At 32.8% G+C, this 21,103-nt stretch overlaps 1 protein-coding gene across 5 annotated transcripts in view; it reads left to right on the top strand.

Moving 5' to 3' along the window:
- AGMO (alkylglycerol monooxygenase) overlaps nt 1–21,103 on the top strand; it is a 305,885-nt gene that overhangs the window by 151,705 nt on the left and 133,077 nt on the right. For all 5 annotated transcript variants that reach the window (XM_012741956.3, XM_076006398.1, XM_076006399.1 and 2 more), the window contains 3 exons: nt 638–754; nt 12,375–12,457; nt 12,994–13,099. In XM_012741956.3, the coding sequence (XP_012597410.1) occupies nt 638–754; nt 12,375–12,457; nt 12,994–13,099 (306 nt within the window). The remainder of the gene's footprint in view (nt 1–637; nt 755–12,374; nt 12,458–12,993; nt 13,100–21,103) is intronic.

The raw sequence follows: 21,103 nt of genomic DNA on the forward strand, positions 1-21,103 counted from the left end.
TAAAGCAGTTGTGAATGAATTTTCCAGACACTTTTGTTTATGTTCACAATTAGTCATGATAACAGCCAGTTAACTTGATATAGATGAGAATAATTGGCATATTTCGGCTCCAAAAATCCTAGTTAACTTTTATTATTTTTATTTTTTTCAATATATAACTCAAAGTGAATACAGTATTTTAATGTTGGGGGCTGGAGTCTGTGTTATAAAAATGCTAGTGTAGCATTTCTAGAAAACTAGAAAAGTTTTTTCCAATAAATTAATATTTCCTTTTGAAACATGATTACCTATACTGCCCAGTTTTTTCTTTTACTTTGTTGTCATACATGATGGTGGACATATTTTAAATGGGAAAAGATCCAATCTCTCCATTTTTGGCTATCTTTATCATTTGCACGTATTGCAGAATCAATTCTTACATTGCACTTTAAGGCGGACTAAATCACAACTATGTTTCTGAAATGAGAAGAAAATCTAACTTACATATATGTTTCTAACCAAAATTTGATGTTAGAATCTTGTTGAAAGAGAAAATAGCAAATACTTTCCTTTTACAATATCTCCTTACATGGTGTGAATTTCAGTAAGAGGAATCTGAGTACAATATAAAGTGAAGACTTCTTTCTTGTCTACCTAGGTCACCGGGAAAGAAGTTCCTTTCTCATCGTCGGCATCTCAACTATTAAAAATATATACAGTTGTACAGTTTGCTCTGATGCTAGCATTTTATGAAGAGACCTTTGCAAATACAGCTGTAAGTGATGTCCATTTTAAACAGGATATGAGAACATTATCTGTCACTTTGTCTGAAAATTAAAATAAGCTCCTTATATTATTGCTGTGCTCTATTCTTCTCTGTAATTATCTACTTTTCTTTGGTAATGTCTCACATTTAAACAGGTAAAATAATTATTCTAGACTACTGAGTGTAAATGAATTAATTAAATCCAATATGCTGCTGTATAGAATGTTCAAGTGTTATGCTATTAATCTAAATGATAAATCATTTGCCATAAATAAATTTCACTACAATTACTAAAAAAAAACAAAAAACTTCATACATCAGAACTAAATGTGTTTGGAGAAGCATACTGTCCATCAATTTCAACATACCTATCTTCATTTAGAGAATACCCTATAACTTCAGGGAGTTTCAATGTAGATTTCTTTCTTTATGTTGTCCTTTCTAAAACATTGAGAATATTTGATTTTTCTGATGTAAACATAAAGTCACGAGACCAGAGTTTAATTCAGGTATCACCATCTTGGGAGTCATTATTTTGGCCACAGAAGAATTTCCATAGTGTCTATATTTGGAAAGAAAATAAAATAATACAAGGTAGGTAAAAATGCACCATAAACTGCAAAAAAGATAAAAAAAATAGATGTATTTTTAATATGTACCTCGTTTATAGATTTATTCATATTATATTCCTCATGAAAGGATTTATAATAATTCAAGAAGGTGTATACAAAACAGTGAGGTAACTAAATTGGCAGTAGGTGAAATAGAAAATAGACTCACAAGCAATTTCAGTACCTTGTTGCCAAGAAAATATGAAATAACCTCAGTGGATCAGGAAAATGTTGACGATTATACCTTAACTCTGTATGTTTATGGTTATTCTTGAAAGAAACAGAGGGGTTTCTATTTACAGCAAACTGATGGCTTTAATATACCTATTTTTGATGTTTACAGAACACATAAAACTACTGGATAAAATACACAAAAAATAACTTGTAGAATGCATAAAAGAACTGGCAAATATTGAAGAACACCTAATGGGCTAAAAATGTTGAGAAAATGTGAGTCCATTGAGGAAATAGTACTTTCTTCTGACAGCTGCTCTAGCTGTCATTTTAAAAATAATTAAAATAAGCTTTTAGGAAGCAGATATATGATAACTGGGATGAGGAAATCAATGATGTAAAGAGCAGTTTTAAGTCTGCTGAAGAGAAAATTAGTTACTTAAAAGATAGAAACATACAAGAATTTAAAATAAATGAAAATGAATATCAATAGGATTAGCAGTGGATTATGAATTCAGGCAAGCATAAATTACCCCTTTCAAAGAATGAGGGGTGTTATTCATAGACATAAGTCTATTAAAAATCTCCATAAGTAATAGAAATTAATAAATAATATGTGCTGAAAATGTATCTACTCTAGGGTTATTGTTAGTAATTTCAACATATAAATCCTATGGAATTATTTTAAGTAATTAGGCACTAGGATAATAATCTCAGCATAATAATTGCACTGTAACACTTCCATATATATCATATGATTTATGTACTGAATTATAAGAAAGAAGTCTACTTGAAACAGATTACTGAGCAAGACTTCTAGGCAAGACTGTTAGGCAGTACTTTCTGATTATATATGACATAAATTCAACCCAGAGTGAACTTATTAACTGACATAACTGAAAAGTTTGGGACTATTTCTTTCTCCGACAATGCTGGATCCAAGAGAGCAAATAATGTCATCAAGTACTTTCTTTCTTGTCTCTTTGCTTTTCTCAGTGCAGGTTTTCCCACAGACCATCACCCTTTAAGATGGCTACTAGCTGTTCTGCCTTTAAATACTACCTGAAGAACCCCAGAGATGAAACTAACAAAATTTGATCCTAATGTTTTAGCTTGGTTCATCTGCACATCACTGAACCAGCCAATGAAGGCAGGCCTGGATCTTGTGCCCAGTCTATGAATAGAGGGCAGGGTCAACTGCACAGGAGAAACAGGAAGGCTTGAAAGAAGATTTTGAGGTGGTGATATATAGAAAAAGAGAATTATATCCAACTGGGCAAGAATAACAAATGTTAGAGCTATATAGATCCTTCTTATTCATAAATATGTGATTTGAACTTGTTTTCAAAAAATATTTTTAATCACTTATAAAATGCATACTAACATATAAACCTGCCTGCACAATACCATTTTACTTGAGGTATTTATGGTATATGAATGTCCAGGAGATGTCTTCTACTCTTAGAAACAGAATATCTAATTAAATGTGGTATGAATACAACTGAAAATCCAGAGACAAGTGTTTCCAGAATTGATTAATTCAGCATTTCAAAACTGTAGAGCTTTCAAAAAGACTTCTCTATGATTGTTTTGGCTTTTGTTATCATAAGATAATTTTAGCAACTCAGTCATCCTGTTCTCACAAAATGTGACCAAAGACAGCAAGTTAAATTCTCCTTGAGCATCTTATTAATTTTATTTTATCTCATTTAAGAATAAGGGGGAAAAAACCAAATTTCTTCCCAGAAAAATTCCTTTCATGTTTTATTGTTCAGGACACACCAATACTGAACCAATAATGAACACCAGGTCATGAATTAACCGTGAGTGAATTATACCAAGTCTTATACATTTCCTACCCTCAGGATAGAGTGTTCAGGTTTCCCTTGAGCACATTCCTGACTTATACTTGGACAAAATCAACATAGTATTATTACAGAAGAAATCAGAGATATTTTATGATTGAGCAATCAATAGTATGTCACAGCATATCCTGCTAAATAAAATTGGTTTACAGAAAGTTGTTATAAAGATTATCAAATAGTGTATTGGAAAAGGCCATTTTAATTGTTAACATTATTTAAAGACCTAAATGATTGATGGTGTCCATATGTATTTCTTGTTTTTGTGTTCAAAGTTAGTAGCTGAATATTCTTCCAGATAGTAACCCTAATTTTAAACAGCAGATCATTTGTATGTGCTCTCTGTCCACATACAGTTTTTAAAAATTGAAGAAAAAAGTACATGGAAACATATAATAGGCTTTTCTGACTGTAACAGAAAACATGATTTAGATTCTAGTTTTCATTTAGTAAAGTGAAAATAAGAACTAGGATGCAGTGTAACCAGAAATATCTTGAGAATGTAATGGTTGGGTGTATACATGCTTATTGTTTGTTCTTTCTTACTTTTGTTACCACTAATGATTAAATCAGTCCTACTCTGTCCAAGGTTTGTTTGCCTTTAGCCACTAAATGACTAAATTTGAATCCAAGAATTTCTTCTAGAAGCAAAGCTTTCATAATAGCAGCATGAACCACATCACTCTCAGAAGTTCACCTGTAAACAGCAAACTGCCAAAACTGGGTACACTTCATAGCTGCCTAACCTAAAGTCTTATAATTATTTCTTCAAGTATTGCATAACTAACCCACCACTAATTACTTTGTTTAATATATTAGCTTAATATATTCACTCAAAATATAGCTAATATGTATATATATATATATATATATGCATTAATAGAGTTTAGGTATTTGAATGAGGTCAAAAGAAAATCTAAATATGCAATTCTTGATGCACCAAGCAATATCAAGTTGAGTGTGAGTACAGCTGAGTACAGTTTGCATTATTGGATTTTTTCAGTTGTACTAAATAAATTCCTAGATAAATTGTACTAATTCATAGAAACAAAAATAGAAATTTACCCATTTTAAGCTATGGGAGCTTCCACGTTGACATTGAAATCACAGCCCTTAACATGAAATTCACCAAGAGATTTGAATGTCTGGGCGCTTGTGAGTGCTTTCTGGATAAAAATGTAGCCAGACACTGTGTATATTGAAAGATGTGACTTATCCTATGGTTTTTAGGGGATTTTTCTACTGTCACAAAAAAGCTATATGAGAAACTCATGTAGATATATTGACGAAGAGAAATATCAAGTGTTGAAACCCTTGTCGAACTGAAATTAGATTTGGAGACAGCTTCATTCTTGACACAAATTAATTTTGAAAGGTGCATTTGCTTGCTTCTCACATGTGTTTTTCTTTGCTGAAAACATACTATGTGACTAGGAAGAAGAGTTGCTTATTTGAAAAAATTCTATAGTGCCTTTTTAGTCTCAGGGATGTCTAAAATCATACAAAGACGGTAAAATCCAACAGCAATATTTCTTTCCACATTTACTGTAGCCAACAATCACATAGAAAAGTTGTGGCTGACTTGTAATTGGGGTCCCTGCTGTGGTCCCACAATCTTTTCTGTTTATGCATACATTGGAGTAGATAAATACTTACCTGTTTTATGTTTTAAGTTCTGTATAAATAATTTTAAGAGTCAAAAAAGCAATTTGATGGCCACCACAAAGGTGTAAAAGCCACATTCCTTTCTTACTGAAACTTACAAAGCATACATTTAAATATATAGTGTTTAGTTTAGTGATATGACCCACAGACTTTTATGTTGATTTTGGTTTAGTAATGCTTAGGAAATCAATTCCTCAGCTGCCAGGGTCTACTTCATGGGGTGATATAATGAATACATGTTTGAAATAAAAATATGTACTGCATTAGCATGTTCTCCAAACTAAACTTGAAAAGGCAACGCTATCTTTTAAATAACAGATACACGCAAAACAACATTTAATAAGGTCTTATAATAGAGTATGCAGTAAAGTTACTACAGATATATTTTAACATAGATTACTTTGATGATATCTTTTAAGTTAACAAGGCATCTGAGAGTATCCAATATAAATTTGGAAACAGATTTTTATGGTTTTAAATTCCCCTGGATGCTGTGCTCTGTAAAACATTATGGGCACTACATTTTGTAACTAATGTTTTCATGTTGGCGTTTTTAATAAATCCTCTGGAAAAAAATCAACTTATTTAGGTCTACTTCATAAAAGAGAGGGTTACTTGCATATATTAGATGTAGCTTAGGTCCTATATGAAAACTTTCAAGTCAATTTCAAGTGTATATACTGTTTTTCTTCAATCCAGGCACTTGGGATTTCATTCCATTTCCTTATATTTTTAGGTGGTAACTATGGTAATGTGAAAAAAAATATGAGCCCAAATGAGTATCAATTATAACATAAAGCCATGGGATGAATACAATAGATATGTGATAAAGGAAGATATAACCAGAAGCTACCTGTTAAATAAGCATAGACTCCAGAAATGTAGAAAAGTGATCATTGTGCAATCCAATTAAAATACATAATTGTATTCACTATATTTAAATATAATAGTAAAATGGGAAATTGTACATTTTAAAAAGGCGTAAGCATCAAATAATGAAATACTAATTTTGAAATTAAATATATCTCCAAACCATAGTAGTGTTCCCAAATCTGCTCAGTATTAGGCAGTTCTTTAAAAGTTATCATATAACAAACACCATCAATCACAAACTGCTTATAATTTGCTCATTTTTATTTAATAAATACATGTAAAATTTAAACAGTTTAATTCAGCTTTGGAAACTCCATGTCTAAATACACAGTTAATTGGAATCACATTTTCTTATTAAAAGTCATCTACACAAAAAGGAAGTTAGTCTCTCTAAAACTATCTCTTAATGTTTTGTTTTTTCTTTTATATTTTGGGAAATAACTGAAAGGTATGTAGCTTATATTCCCAATTTTTTCCTAGTAAAAAAAATAAAAGTTTCTTATTAAAAGTATAGAGAGATTTGTTGCACTAATTCCTGTGAAATCTTGAAGCAAATACAAATTACTCTAAGTGATTTCACTGACCCAGAAATAGTTTTATTGAGCATTCAAGAAAGATAATGTGTAGGATCTTTCCTTGCTGGAAGTGCTCAGTCTTGGACTAATTATTACCCATTATTGTAGCATGACTCTTCCCTGTTCTCTACCCAATGCCCACTGAATCATAAGGTTTTCTAGTCTGGTTGGCAGGAGTATGCATGGTATATTCACTGGGCATTGGAAGCTCTAATCCTTTTCTGGCTTCAGTCTCCACATTCGTGAAGAGATACACTGGCGATTGGATAGGCACCCTCTGCAGATTTCTATGGTTCTCTATGTGCAACTCTTTCCTTTTTGGTAACTAGTCTTCCAAACATTAGCCTTCTTTGTTTCTCCCAAATCCCAGCTACATCTCCTCACTTCAGGGAGTCTGCCAGTCTCCTCTGGGTTCCTTTTGTGCTGCAGCCTAAAAACTCTCAAGGTAGGAAGCTGGGACAATAAGGATCATGTCATTTGCACCCCATTTCCCTGAGATCACTGTCTTTTGCTGTCTGGTGTCCAGTGTTTTGAAAATGATCATTTTTGATATATTGTGATTGTTTTCAGGTGTGAGGGTAAATCTGGTCTCATTTTTCTATCTTTTTGGGTATACAGTCAGATTTTAATGAGGCAGAACCATAGTTTGAAATATAACTGTCAAATATCTAACCTTTCAGTATTTACAAACTATAATGCAATTTTTCACTTTTATTTCTTACAAATTTTTGTAGAAACTGAGAAACTCTATGTCTGAACTATATATTTGTTATGCTCATTGGCCAGTGCATTCTCATGTTTGATATATTTATTGTGTTTACTTCTTGTTTGAAATTTTAGAAAGTGTTCATTCTAATTATATTCTTTTTATGCTGCTTCAATAGTAGCCATCTAGGGAGTTCTAAAAGTTTAAGGAAGAGAAGGATAATCAATATTGACAGCTTTTTAAAGAGTGAGATATTATTTCAAGACAGATTCTTGAGACTCACAAAGAATGATAAATTGCATTATGGTGTTACATTGTGCTCTTTTTCTGTGTTTATGTTGTAACACCAGAAAGTATCTTCAGGCCTTAGGGACTCAGCATGACAAATCCAGAAGCTCAAAGCATCTGGCAGGTAGAGCCCCTAGAGCTATAGGACTGATGAAGATAGCAATACAGGTGCCCCAGCAAATTCAATCTGCTGCCTTCACATCAGAGGATTTAGAGGTTTAAGTATGAGGCAATATTAACCTCATTTTACAGATATTTGGGAAGATGAGCATTTTGAATCAAAACAATAAATTCAGTAGCTCTTGTCAGACACCTATTAGAGAAACTAATAAAAATGCATTACATGATTGTAATATCTAGACATTTTCATTTCTAAATCCTTAGAACAATGGAAAATATATATTTCCATTATTACAGTGGAAAATATATTATCAAATAATCTTTGACAATGCATAAAGTTTAGAAAAAGAGAAATCTTTTATATAGAGGCATCCTATTATTTTAGGACATAGTGAATGGGGTTGAAATCTCCCTTTGTGAGGTTAGTTGAGTGGGAAAATGTGAAAGGAATTTATGTTGATCACCCTCTTCAATAACAAAAGAATTTTCTTCTTTATAATATCTGTGGGCAAAAGAAGGATTCCTATATGTTCATTGGTTGTTTAAACAACATTGCCTCAAACATGTAAATCTGTAGTTCCTGTGCAATGTCTCTTCCTCAGTATTTTTTCCCTTCTACTTAGAGAAAGTTTCAGGTGGGTAGTGTTCTTTGGGTATTTTTGGGACTGCAAATCTGGAACATGATTCCTGCACTGGGAAACCTATGTAAATAAGTGCTGCCAAATTGTTTGGGATTTGGAAGATAATTTCAAAACATGAAACGTAATTCCTTGAGTCTTAAAGCTTTTATGGTTACAACCTTCCTCATATGCTTTTTGTGATAAGGATTGATAATATATCCGAAGGTTAATTTAGAATAATTCCATTTTAGCACTTTAGTATAGAAATATTTTATGTGAAAGATACACCAGCAGTTGATATGAAATGGGAGCAAACCCAGTGAAAATGAGAATATTTCCTGTTATAAAAATCTAACAAGGAATATGTGACTTCATATATTGTTTAAAACACAGGAGACTATAGTGGTCAAATCCTATAAAATCTATTCCATCTTTTTTTCCTTTTGGCTTTAGTGTACCTGGTCTATGGTCCTATCAGCAAGAATTAAGATGTTATGTTTCAAGGGCAGAAATTTTGTTCTTTTTGCACAGTCTCTTAAACTCATATTTACCACAGTATCCAGAATATGCTCAATGAATATTCATGGAATGAATGTGTAAAATTTGGAGAAGATCAATTGATTATATGCCTTATTAACCTATCAAATTATGCCATATTGGAAAACTTAAGAGTTCCATAGAAAAATAGACTCAAAAGAAATCATATGTATTCTATATTGAATTACCTCTTTTAATACTCTTAGTCTCCTTTAAACTCAAACATTTTATTGGGATAATTCTGTTTTTTAAGGAATAAAAAATGAATATTAAAGTATTTATTATTTAAATATTTAATATTTCAAAACATTTAATAATTTTATATTAAATTATTGAGTAAATCATTTAATTGAATTTATTTTAAAGTTTAAGGAATTTAAATATTTAATAATACATTAAAGTTTTTATTAACTCAATAATATAATTAAAATATTTTTACCTTTAAATTTATTAATATTAAAGCACAAATATAAATATTCATTCATTTGATCAGCCTTTCAACAAATGTATATTGGGTATTAACTGTATGCCAGGCAATATTCCAGGCACTTGGAATATGACAGTGAATAAATAGATACAAACTCCCACGGAGCTTACATTCTAGTGAGAGGAGACAGACAACAAGCAGGTAGAGAAGACACAGCAAACATCAAATGTATGGAAATGGTAAGTCAAATGGAGAACAACAAAACAGAAAATGGTCATGGAGAATTACAGAGAAGTACTATTTTAGATAGGATGGACAAGGACGTGTATTTGAATAGAGATCTGAATGAAATGAACCATGAGATCTCTGGGGGAAATCCTTCCAACCACAAGAGACAGCAGGTAAAACAGACTTGAGTGGGAAATATGCTTTTGTTCCACGAATAGCAAAATTTCTAATATGGCTTGAGAGTGAAAGAGAGAGATTACTAGTGAATAAAATCGGGATTTTGTGTGTAGACCAGAGTAAGAATTTTGAGCTTTATTATGAGTGAGATTTTCAGTCTCTGGAAGATTTAGAATATTAGTGATATGATCTAATTTATGTTTTACAAGTACAACTCTGCAGACTGGGGGAGGGGTCATGATAGGTGGACAGGCAATTTGAGAAATGGGAAGAGCAATTAGGAGAGCATTTCAGCAATTGTGGTGGAGATCATGTTGAGGCAAAGCTGGGTATTAATTGTGCTGTTTGTAACAAATACCTTCAATATGGATATAGTTTAAATACACTAGCAACATTTGTCTCTGCTATATTAGGAACAGACAGTGAGAAAAAGAGTCAAGGATGAATCCCAAGATTTTGTCTTGAGCAATTGATGAATTAGAGGTGCCATTTCCTAAGATGAAGAAAACTGGGGAAAGTGTGGTGTGGAGGAGGAGATCAAATGCAATCTTTTAGACGTGCCAAATTTCAGATGTCTATTAGCCAAGCAGAGGTGTTGACTAAGCAGCTGGATTCCCATATTAAGTTGATTTGCACTCTGATCCCAGTAGTTAGGAGGTAATTTCAGAAAGAGGAGTTCTTTCTTTTGTCCATACATCATAAATTCCATAACCAAAACAAAAGATATATTTTTCCTCTCTGAGTTTCTTATATTTCCAAGGATTAATAGACCTTCTATTTATATTTTTCACTTATGTTATTATAATTAAGATTAGCATAAGACCCTGAACATAGTAACGATAATACTAATGATGATCATTAGTTGACTTTTTACTTTGTGCCAAGCACTATTCTAAGTATTTATTACAGTCCTTGCAAACTCATATTTTATTTCAAATGTTCTGAACACATAACTGAGCTTTAGAAATGTCAAATAATTGGCCCATGATTACCTGGCTGATAGGTTCACATAACTTGTATGTTTTTATAAGGTATTTTCAATCATACTATAGTTTTTTGGCACAAACCATTTCTCCCTTCTATATGAACTTTTCCCCTCAGAATCAAAATGTATCAATGTGGTGATAGAAGCATTTTTCTTTAGACACAAAATGTTTCCCTTAATGGAACATTAGTTTACTGAAGCACACCTTAATTACTTGTACCACTAAGAAAATATTTTTCTGGTATTTTTTGCCTCGCTGTCCCAAAGCAGCCATTATTGACATCCACCCAAATAACACTCTCATTCTCTCCACTACAACTTTCTGGTTTTCACTGAGCTCCCTATTCTATATCTGACACAGACAGCTGTCCCCCTATTCCTAAACATTCTGACACATTTCATTCAGTTTTTTTGACGACTCAGCAATACTTTCCTATTAAATTGTTGCTTTGGAGGGTTTAAAACCCCTTGACAATTCTGGCTGCCATTCCAGGAAGTTGGCCACACCAGTTAGAGCTGGTTTATAAGATAGTATAGAGCTGAGGTTCTGCATGGGAGTAGAAATTGCAGCTGGTGACTTTTGCTTATTCTCATAACTTTGGATAGATGCAATTTAGTTGTAGGTAGGAATATTAGCTAACAATTAGTTGAAATTCCCTGTAGTTATTTCAGGAAAAAGGAGTATTTGCAAAATGTTTTGGTCACTACTTTAGCCAGTGTGTTATATCATATCTTTGGGATTCTGATAAAGATGAACCTTAGGAACCCTCGGTGAGCAGGATTCTCCTCTAGGGGATGTGTATCATCCAACCCCTTGAGTTTACTGATCCATGTTCAGTCTGAAATTGTATTCACCTGGCTCAATGCCTTGGCTATGTTATTTATCTCAATTCAGATTTCTGCCACCAGCTCCTCTAAGTCTGTTACTCATATGTATTCTTTTATTGTTATGCTTTGGGGTCAGACAGGCCTTTTTGGACTTTAAAAGGCATGATTCTATGTAATGATGGAAAAGTTACATAATTCTTTGACTACCAGTTTTTAATTTATAAAGCAGATATAATGGCACCTACTCTGCAACATTTTGGGCAATATAAACATATTAAAGAGTAAGAAACACATAGCATGGAAGATGTAAAATGGAAGATGTCCGATAATTGTTATTATCAAATGTTGACATGTGGACTAAATGCATAATTAATTTATAATTCTGACAGAAAATATGTGTTTGTTATAATGATTCAAAAATAACTTTTAACATGTATATATGAATATCTGGATTGAATTAAATATCAGTGTGATCTCTTTCATATATGTGTTTGCACTCCTAAATACACTGTTTTTTAAATATTTTCTGTATTAAAGAAAGCTTTGGATTTGAAACCACAAAGACTTGGTGACATTAAAAATAGCTTTTGTAATATAGTATTTATACATAAAAATGTGAGTGCTTTCTCTGTACTTGGGCCTGTGAGCCTTGCTCACAGGCTTTAAAATGTTATGGAAGTGACAACTTTAAAGGAAGATTTTTAGAAAGAACACTTGAAGCAATGTATTATTATAAAATTGTCTAAGTCATTCTCCAAGTGTCCAAAAAGATAACTAAATGGCATTAAGAAAACCAAAATGTTCTCTGCATAGTCAACCTTTTTGAAAAGGGTCAGTGACAAATGGTGTAATAGAAAATAAAATTTGGGCTATTTTCTTGTCAGCTTTAACTACTAATGTTCCCTCTACCAACTTTCCTGAAGGATCCATTGATCTTTGTGCTTGTTTGACAGGCCCTGTCACAAGTGACTCTCCTTTTGAGGATTTGCTTCATCATCCTGACTTTGACTTCCATTGGATTTCTTCTGGATCAAAGGCAAGAAATAAAATTCTTTCACTCTTTTTCTCTTTTACTCAATTTAAGAATTTCCACAGAGTGGCAAAATATCATTATATTATGGAACTTCACAGTGTAGCTTCTAAAATAAATATGAAACTTTGATATTTGACTCTTCATCATTTTGGAGAAGTTAACTATATCGGTTCTAAGTAGTGATTTTTTTAACAAATGAAGTATAAAGGCATTGAGTCAGTAAGGGAAGTCTCATTCTATACCCTAGAAATTTAGTTGTCTAATATTTTATTTATTAGCTGACAATTAGCTTCATTTTAACTTTTAAATGCTCAAATTAAGCAGTATCTTCAAAAAGAACAGATTTTCTTTTAAAAGATGCATTTTCCTTCTTAGTCTAATGCTTGTTTTCAAACCTCTTTGGAGGCACATGCTTCTTAAATATATTAAAATACTACGTATTTTTTGAAATTAAAAGTTGATCACAATATCAACTATAACATGTAAACATGAAGAGAGCATATTTAAAGCTAATGTGTGTTAATAACGTTTTATTTCAGACCCAAGGCAGCTTTTATGGAAACTCTTCGTTGCTTGGTATTCTTAATGCTGTATAGATTCGGTCACCTGAAACCTCTTGTCCCTTCTTTGTCATTTGCCTTTGAGGTAAGACATTTGCTTTAGGTAGCTATACCATGGATTATATATCTATTACATATTTAATTATTCATTCAATGATGTTTTCTTTCTACTTAATTTGTGGCAAATTTTTACCTATTTACTTACTGCCTAGCACTTATTAGTTATGTCATTTTAAGCTAGTTAATATTGCTGAGCCACAGTTTTCTGGTTCCTAAATTTGGATAGACATTAATACCATTAACCTCATAGAGTTATTGGACAAATCACATCATATAATGTTTATAAAGAAGTCAAGCCATGTAGTAGGCTCTCAAGAGGTGATTTTACAAAATGTTTTTGGCAGAGACTCTGCCATTTGCAATTTTTTAAAGCTTTTAAAAAAATTGAAATTAAGGTGCCATATCAATTGTTTTTAAAAAATAATAATTCTAGGAAAATAAAATTATTGAAGTAAATGAGATTTTCTACAATCCCCCAAAATTATCTTCTTTGATAATTACAACTTATCTTCCAAGAACTACATTGATCTTTTGAGTATATATTTATTGTTTTAGAATCTAGGCAACTGTTTAAAAAAATCTTTTTTTCCTCATTGTTAGTGCTTTCATAGACAATGTATTTTTTTGAAAATTAGGGTTCATAATTGTTTGACTTTTGTGCTGAGCAACCTGCCAGTATCATCAGAATGTGCAACGTGTGACTTTATTGAAGCATGAAACATAAATGCTAACATTGCCCCCAGCTTCAGTGCAAAAACTAGTAGAGATGGTCTCATATTTAGTAATGATTACATATTGGGACAACTTCTCTGGGAGAACTTTGGTGATATCTATCAAAATTACAAATACAAATGCGCTTTGATGCATCATTCTAAGAATTTATGCTACTGAGGTGATATGCTCCCACGTGTGTAAATTGATGTTTATGCAAGATTACTCATTGCAGCCTCATTTGTAATGGCATAAGACTGGAAACAACCTAATGGTCATTAATAAAGGACTGTTTAAAAGTTATGGTTCATTCAAAAGTGTAATGTGCTTTTATAAAATGAAAACAGGGAACTCTTTAGTACCAATTTGGAGCAATCTCAATAATAAAACATGATACAGGATGTCATGTGAAGTGTGCTATCACATAATTCATTTAAGTATATATAAAGAAAGCAGGCAAGGGGAGATATAAGTATATAAATGTATTTTATTTATGTATGTAAATATATCTAGGAAGAGTAATAAGAACCTAACATACGTTGCTTGTGGGGAGGGAAGGTGAATGGGGTGGCTAGAAAGAAGCAAGAGTGGAAGATTCTTCATTAAGTTAATATTCTTTGGTACCTTTAAAATTTCTGAACCACAGGAATATATTTTATATTTTTTTAAAAGATGTGAATTTAAACAATGAAGTATACAATCTTAGTATCAGAATCTTGGATATCATCTAATCCAGGCCTCCTCAAACTATGGCCCATGGGCCACGTGCGGGCTGCCTAGCACATTTATCCCGCCCTCCGGGTGTTTTTGCTGCCGCTGTCTGTCCTGCTTAGCAGCCGACTTGTCCTGGGCACACAGTGCGCACTCTCCAATGGTCTGAAGGACAGTGAACTGGCCCTCTGTTTAAAAAGTTTGAGGACCCCTGATCTAATCTAATACAGTCTGCATTTAAATAGGGATTAAACTTGATTTAAGGTGTACATTTATTCTACTTCTTGTAATTATAATTGAAAAGCAAAATGGAGAAGCATAAATTATACATATTCAATAAAAGTCAAATATGTATGCCAAAGGAAAGCATAAAATCAAAGCAAATATAATTTTAACACCCTAAATGAGTGGTACATTTTAATTACAGGCATGAAAGACAATAATTCCATTTAATGAGACTACTCTTAGATATGTGGTGGTAGTTTACCTTACATGCTCCAGGAACAATTAGCGAGCATAGGTTTCTTAAATTAGCCAATGCTTTAAACATGGAAGAATGTATGCTTAGAAAAACACACTGCATTTGGGAATCTTTAATGATAGAATGGTGAAGGGAAGTGTAGTGTGACCAACTTTTGGATATGATAAACTCTAATGGTAGGTAAAAGACTGTCAGTTTACATATTTAGTTAATAGACAGATAAAGGTAAATGGTTAAGACTTGAGCTTTGAAGCCATACTGCCTGAATTTGATTCCTGGCTTGAGAACTTACTAGCTGTGCATCATTTGGAAGTTACTTGACCACTGAAATATTATTGGCCTTGTCTTCCTTATCTGTGAAAGGAGGAAGTAATAACATCTATCTAATAGGATTTTGAGGATTAAATGAGATGATAGTGTAAGAGATTTAACACAGTGATTACCACACAATAAGTGCTCAGTAAATGTGGGTTGCTATTATTATTATTTCTATTGTTATTACTGCATATGAACTTAAGTGTCCTTGAAATAATTCCTTGGCTTGGCTTGAGATCTGCAAGTCAAGACTGGGGATAATTGACATGAGAAGTGGAAATAACAAAAAGATTGAACTAAAAGTCATATTATGAATTTTTAGTCTGACACTCTATCTATGACTTTGAACTCCATGCCTCAGGTTGTTCAACTGGAAAATAGGTTTAATAAGAACTAATATGCCTTGAGCATTTATTAAATTTTAAACACCTTGCTAGTACTATTTCACCTCATCCTTATACCAAACCCATGGTATAGTTACTCTCATTATTATTTTTATACTGAGAAAATGGAGGGGTGTAAACAACTTGTTCAAATGCACCTAACTAGTAAATGAGAAAGTCAGGTTACAAACTCAGTCATTGTGACACTATATCTCTTAATCACCAAGGAACATTTTCTTCCATGTAATGACAACAGTACTTATCTACCTTAAGGGTTGTAGATGAGAAAGACAGCTATAATGTAGCAAAAGTAGCTTGGAAAATGTGAAAAGGTACAATAAAATGTCTTATCAATTTAACCACAAAATATTTTGAAAAGACAAGTGGTATCAATAATTTACCTCTGAATTATCTTTGGTTTTGGTTTATGATTCAAGGAAGGGAAAACACTATGGAAGAATCTTTCAGGATCCTTAGATACTCTTTCCAGAACCTATTTCTGTTCATCTGGGAAAATATATGGCCAATTCTTCAAGAGTGGTCATTACCTGTGGTTTGCCACCAGAAATTTTCCTTAAAATGGTGTAATAACACTATTGAATTCACATGGTTAGATGGAAAAATTAGATGCCACAAAGGAAAGAACACAGGAAGCACTTGATAAATTTTAGTTATTATCATTGCTCATATGATTATTACTCTATTATTATTATTATTGAAATTAAGTCTTTGTGTTCCCAACTGAGTGAATCTTCTTTGACTAGAGGTCAATAAGTAGATAAAGTCTAGACAAGTATTTTACTATTAACATTTTAATCCATGAAATAACTTTTTCCTTTTTCCGTGTCCTTTTAAAGTTCAACATTTTAAAAATTACATCCAGTTCCTAGTTCTTTTATTCTTAACTATAAATTTCAAATTTGTGTTTTCTTTCCACTTTTCTCTTTCAGAAATTTATGTAAATCTTTGCCATTTATCAGAGTTTTAATAAAACTCTTCTTTGCCCGACACAAGGAGTACAGAAATCTAATAAAGGGTCTCAGTGATTCCATTTGATAAGACTTGGGGCTGACTGACTAGGAGTGATTACACTACAGGGACACAATGTTCTCTTCATTTTTCCTGAAGCTATCATTAGAATCAGTGTCAGTGAAGCAATTAATCCCCTTTCTCTTATAAATAATGTGATATATATTGGTAACATCAGCTTCTAGCCTTATAATTCTTTCTTTCTCTAGAAGGCTGGCTGAGGGTTTTCCCTTATATTACTTTATCATGTAAGTCAAACTCCACAGGTTTCATGGTAATAGTCCTTCTACACTAAAAAAGCACACTGCTAACTACACTTACAGCTTAAAACACATATACACAAACACACACACACTAGAAAATCGACTTTAAGTTATTACTCACTTAGATTATAAAACTGTTTTTTGATTAGTGACAATTCTTCATGAGAAATACAAAGTATAATTTGAAATGAATTTTGTGACCTGTAAGTGGAAGATTTACTCTCTTTAGCTCATATCCACAAGAATATTGAGTAAGGATGTGGGCCTCTTGCTGTTTATAAATAAAATTTACTGCTACGCAAATGCTCAATTGTCCATCTGGTGTGTGCAATCATTAGTCCATGCCCTTGTACATTTCTCTTTGAATAGATCCAACAAATATTTTGACAACCAATTTTTTTAAAAACTTTCTTTCTTATTCACAAGAAACTTGACAAAAACATAATCCTCCCTTCATTCTTTCATTTATTCATTTCTCATTCACATATGCATACACATTTTTATTTCCTAGCTCACATGTAATTGTTCTTTCTAAGAACCTGTGCATTTGTGAGTGAGCTAATTTTCTTATATCAGTAGCTTTAAAAATGTTTAGTTTGATGAATACTTAAAACAAAAAGAAGAAAACAAGGTCAGAGTTGAATAGATATTTTTGATAAGTATATAGATACATAAAATAATGCAAAATAATTATTTGCCTATATATTGATACTTATAACATTTTGTCTTATTTTACTTTTTATTTACTTAAGGAGATAGTTTAGGGTCTTGAGAAAAGCACTAGCTTTGAAGTCACAGAAACCTAAGTACCAATTCCAGCTCTGCCATTTAATTGGTTGTGTAATCATACCTTAGTTCCCTCAGCAAAAAGGAAAATTAAAACCTTAAAAGTTTGCTTTGGGATGCAAAGGAGCAAGAAAAAATATAGGCTGTAGAGCCTAGAGTAGTATCTGACATGTAAGTAATGAATACTATTAATAATAATTATATCTATTGGTCTATAGTATACAAACACACACACAAATTTAAAATAATATTTTGAGACCTAGGGCTTTAAAAGGTAATGCAAATATAAACCTGAGAATATCTTCTTATCAGTGTCAAATAATGTAAGTTGATTCCAAAATAACATGTCTTGGCTTAAATTTAGAGCTCAGAAAAGTTATAAAATCTGACTATAGTTTTTAGTTTAAATTATGAAAATGAAAACATACCACTCCTAAATAGTAAAACCAACTTGTATCTGCTGAAGATGTGCACGAGAGATGGGTAGAATTTTGACCTGATGGAGAGGAAAGTGGAGACCGCTTTACTGAGGGAAAGAATATAATGAAAAGTTTAGAAGCAGGGGTGACCCTAGACTGTTTAAGTGCTGAGATAAGCCTAGGAACAATGGCCCAAAGTGTGTACCTTAATGGTAGGTAAATACATGTCCACATAAGATAGAACCAGCTTGCTTAATGCTTTCAATGGCAAGCAGAGTAGTTTATTCAACACTTAAAACGTCTGTTCCAGCAAAAACATAGCAAAGTCCTGTGTTTGTGGAATTTAGATTTTAATCACTATATTAATTTTTGATTGCTGAGTAACAATTTACTAGGGGCTTGAAACAACACACATGCATTGTGTTACAGTTTCCATGGGTCAGAAGGTCTGGTACAGTTTAGCTCTGTAGTCAGCTCATGCTCTCAAAAGGGTGCGTTTAAGGTATTGGCCAGATTGCTTGGCCAATGGAGGTTCCTTTGGAGGTTCAAATAGGGAAAAATTCACTGCCAAGCTCATTCAGGTTGCGAACAGAATTCATTTCCTTGCAGCCCTATGACTTAGAGCATCAGCTTTTTGCTGGCTTTTGACTGAAGGCAGCCCCCAGGTCGCAAACGGTGCCTGGCGTCCTCAGCATGGCCATTTACTTTCTCCCGCCAGCAAGGAGAGCCTGAGGCTTCAGAGAGGGCTCAGTTCCTCTTCTCAGGGCTTTCATCTGACTAAGTCAGGCTCATCCCAGATAATCTTCAGTTTTATTAAAGCAAAATAGACTCATTGAGGACCTTAATTATGTCTACACAATCCTTTCACCTTTGCCATATTTTATTGGCTACAAGCAAGCCACACGTCTCACCTTCAAGGAGAGGAGATTATATAGGGTGAGAGACATAAACAGCAGGGGTGAGATCATGGAGCCACCTTGTTTCTGTTTGCCATAGTTGAGGATGTTATAGATAATTCAAATATATATACATATATATGGGCATGCATATACATATATATGGTTTGTTCAGTATAGATACATATGTGTATATGTATATACATACATTTGGTTCATTAGTATAGACACAAATATTATGGTAAGAACTATGAAGAAAAATAAATTAGGGCTATAAGGAGACAAAATTAAAAAAATCAAAACCAAAAATGGTACCCAGGGAAGAAGGCTGGTGGCATTTCAGTAAATACCAGATATGAAGCAAAATCCATGTCAATTCCTGGGAAAGAGCAGACAAAGGGAACATTAAGTGCACATGTCCTGAGGCAGGATATACCTGGCATGCTCCAAGAAAAGTGCTCATGGCTGAACTGAGGGAAACTGAGTAAGCAAGAGGGAAATTAATAGACAATGTGATCAGAGCATTAACAGGGCTCAGATCATATGAAACCTTTCAGATTATTGGAATTACCCTAGCTTTTGCATCAAGTGAAATGAAAAGGTCTGGGACAATCTGAGCCTGGGAAATAGGTGAACTGACATATTTTAAGATGACTTTGCTGTGTTGAAGACACATGAAAGGGAGTAAGAAGAGAGGAAGCAGGGGCATCAGTAAGAGGCTATTATAATCATGCAATAGAGAGAAGTTTGTGTCCTAGGATGAACTCTAGAGAACTTGGAAAGTGGTCAGATTGAGGGAGCCATTTGAAAGTAGAGGAGGAGACAAGTTTTGCTGACAGGTCAGATAAGGAGTGTGAGAGAAAGAGGAGTCAAGAATGAATCCAAGGGTTTGGGCCTGAGGGATTGAAAGAATGGAGTTACCATGAACTGAGAAGGAAAATTCCAGGAGGACTAGCTGGGAGTGGTGGTATGTCTCAAAGCTCAATTTCATTTGGGTAGCTTATATCTCTTGATTTTATAGGTATCTTTTTATGACAGGGTTATTGATATATTTTGCATAAACAAACAATTCAATGCAGAGAAAGTTGATAGTAAAACAATATTAACATGTATTATTAGTGGTTATATTTATATCTTGACTTAAATAGTCACATAGATGAACTCTTCATGATTTCTGCTACCTAACCTGCTTCTTCCTAAAGATTTTGCATCTCAATCAATATGCACAATCTACACTTTGACTCTTTCTCTAAATCTAGGGAACATTCTTGTTTTAGCCCTCTCCTTTGTCACTCACATTTGCTCTATCAGTGACTTCTGTTGTTTCTACTCCAATATATATTTTTGACTCCATTCCGATTGTTACCATCCTAGTTCAAGACATTATCATATCTTGTCAGGACTATAGAGCAGTAGGCTTCTAAATATTCTGTTTAGGAAGCTTCCATTATTAACATCCTCCAGTACATTTTCTTTATAATGGCAAGATCAAATTTAACTCAAATCATTTAATGGCTTTAAATGACACGGAATAAAATCCAAACCCTTTACCATGGCCTGCAAGTACCTGAATTATCTGCCATATAACAATATTCATAAACAAACTCTGTTACCACTGCTAGGTTACTCATCAATCTCAAAAGTTAAGTTAATAAAAAGAATATGTGAATAAATTAAATGATGGCTTTAATATATAGCAGGTGAGTTTGTTCCTAATTGAGTCATGAAATAGCTACTAATAACTTTATTCACTGGTATCATACTTACAAACTTCTTGAAAAGACTATAATTCTACAAAACAGAAAAATGACATATCTTCAGGCCACTTTGATTCTTCTAATATTTTTCTTTGAATTATCTCATCTTTTAAAATATAAATGTATTTTTTATAAAGCTTTCACTACAGTATTAGAAAAATCATAAAATGATAGAAATACCCATAAATAGAAATATCAAAGCATAAATTTAAAATGCCATTAATTTTTGAAACAAAAATTAAAAGAGAGTGATAATAATTCTAATTAATCCACAAAAC

Source organism: Microcebus murinus, chromosome 9, assembly GCF_040939455.1.
Source record: "Microcebus murinus isolate Inina chromosome 9, M.murinus_Inina_mat1.0, whole genome shotgun sequence".
NCBI lineage: Eukaryota > Metazoa > Chordata > Mammalia > Primates > Cheirogaleidae > Microcebus > Microcebus murinus.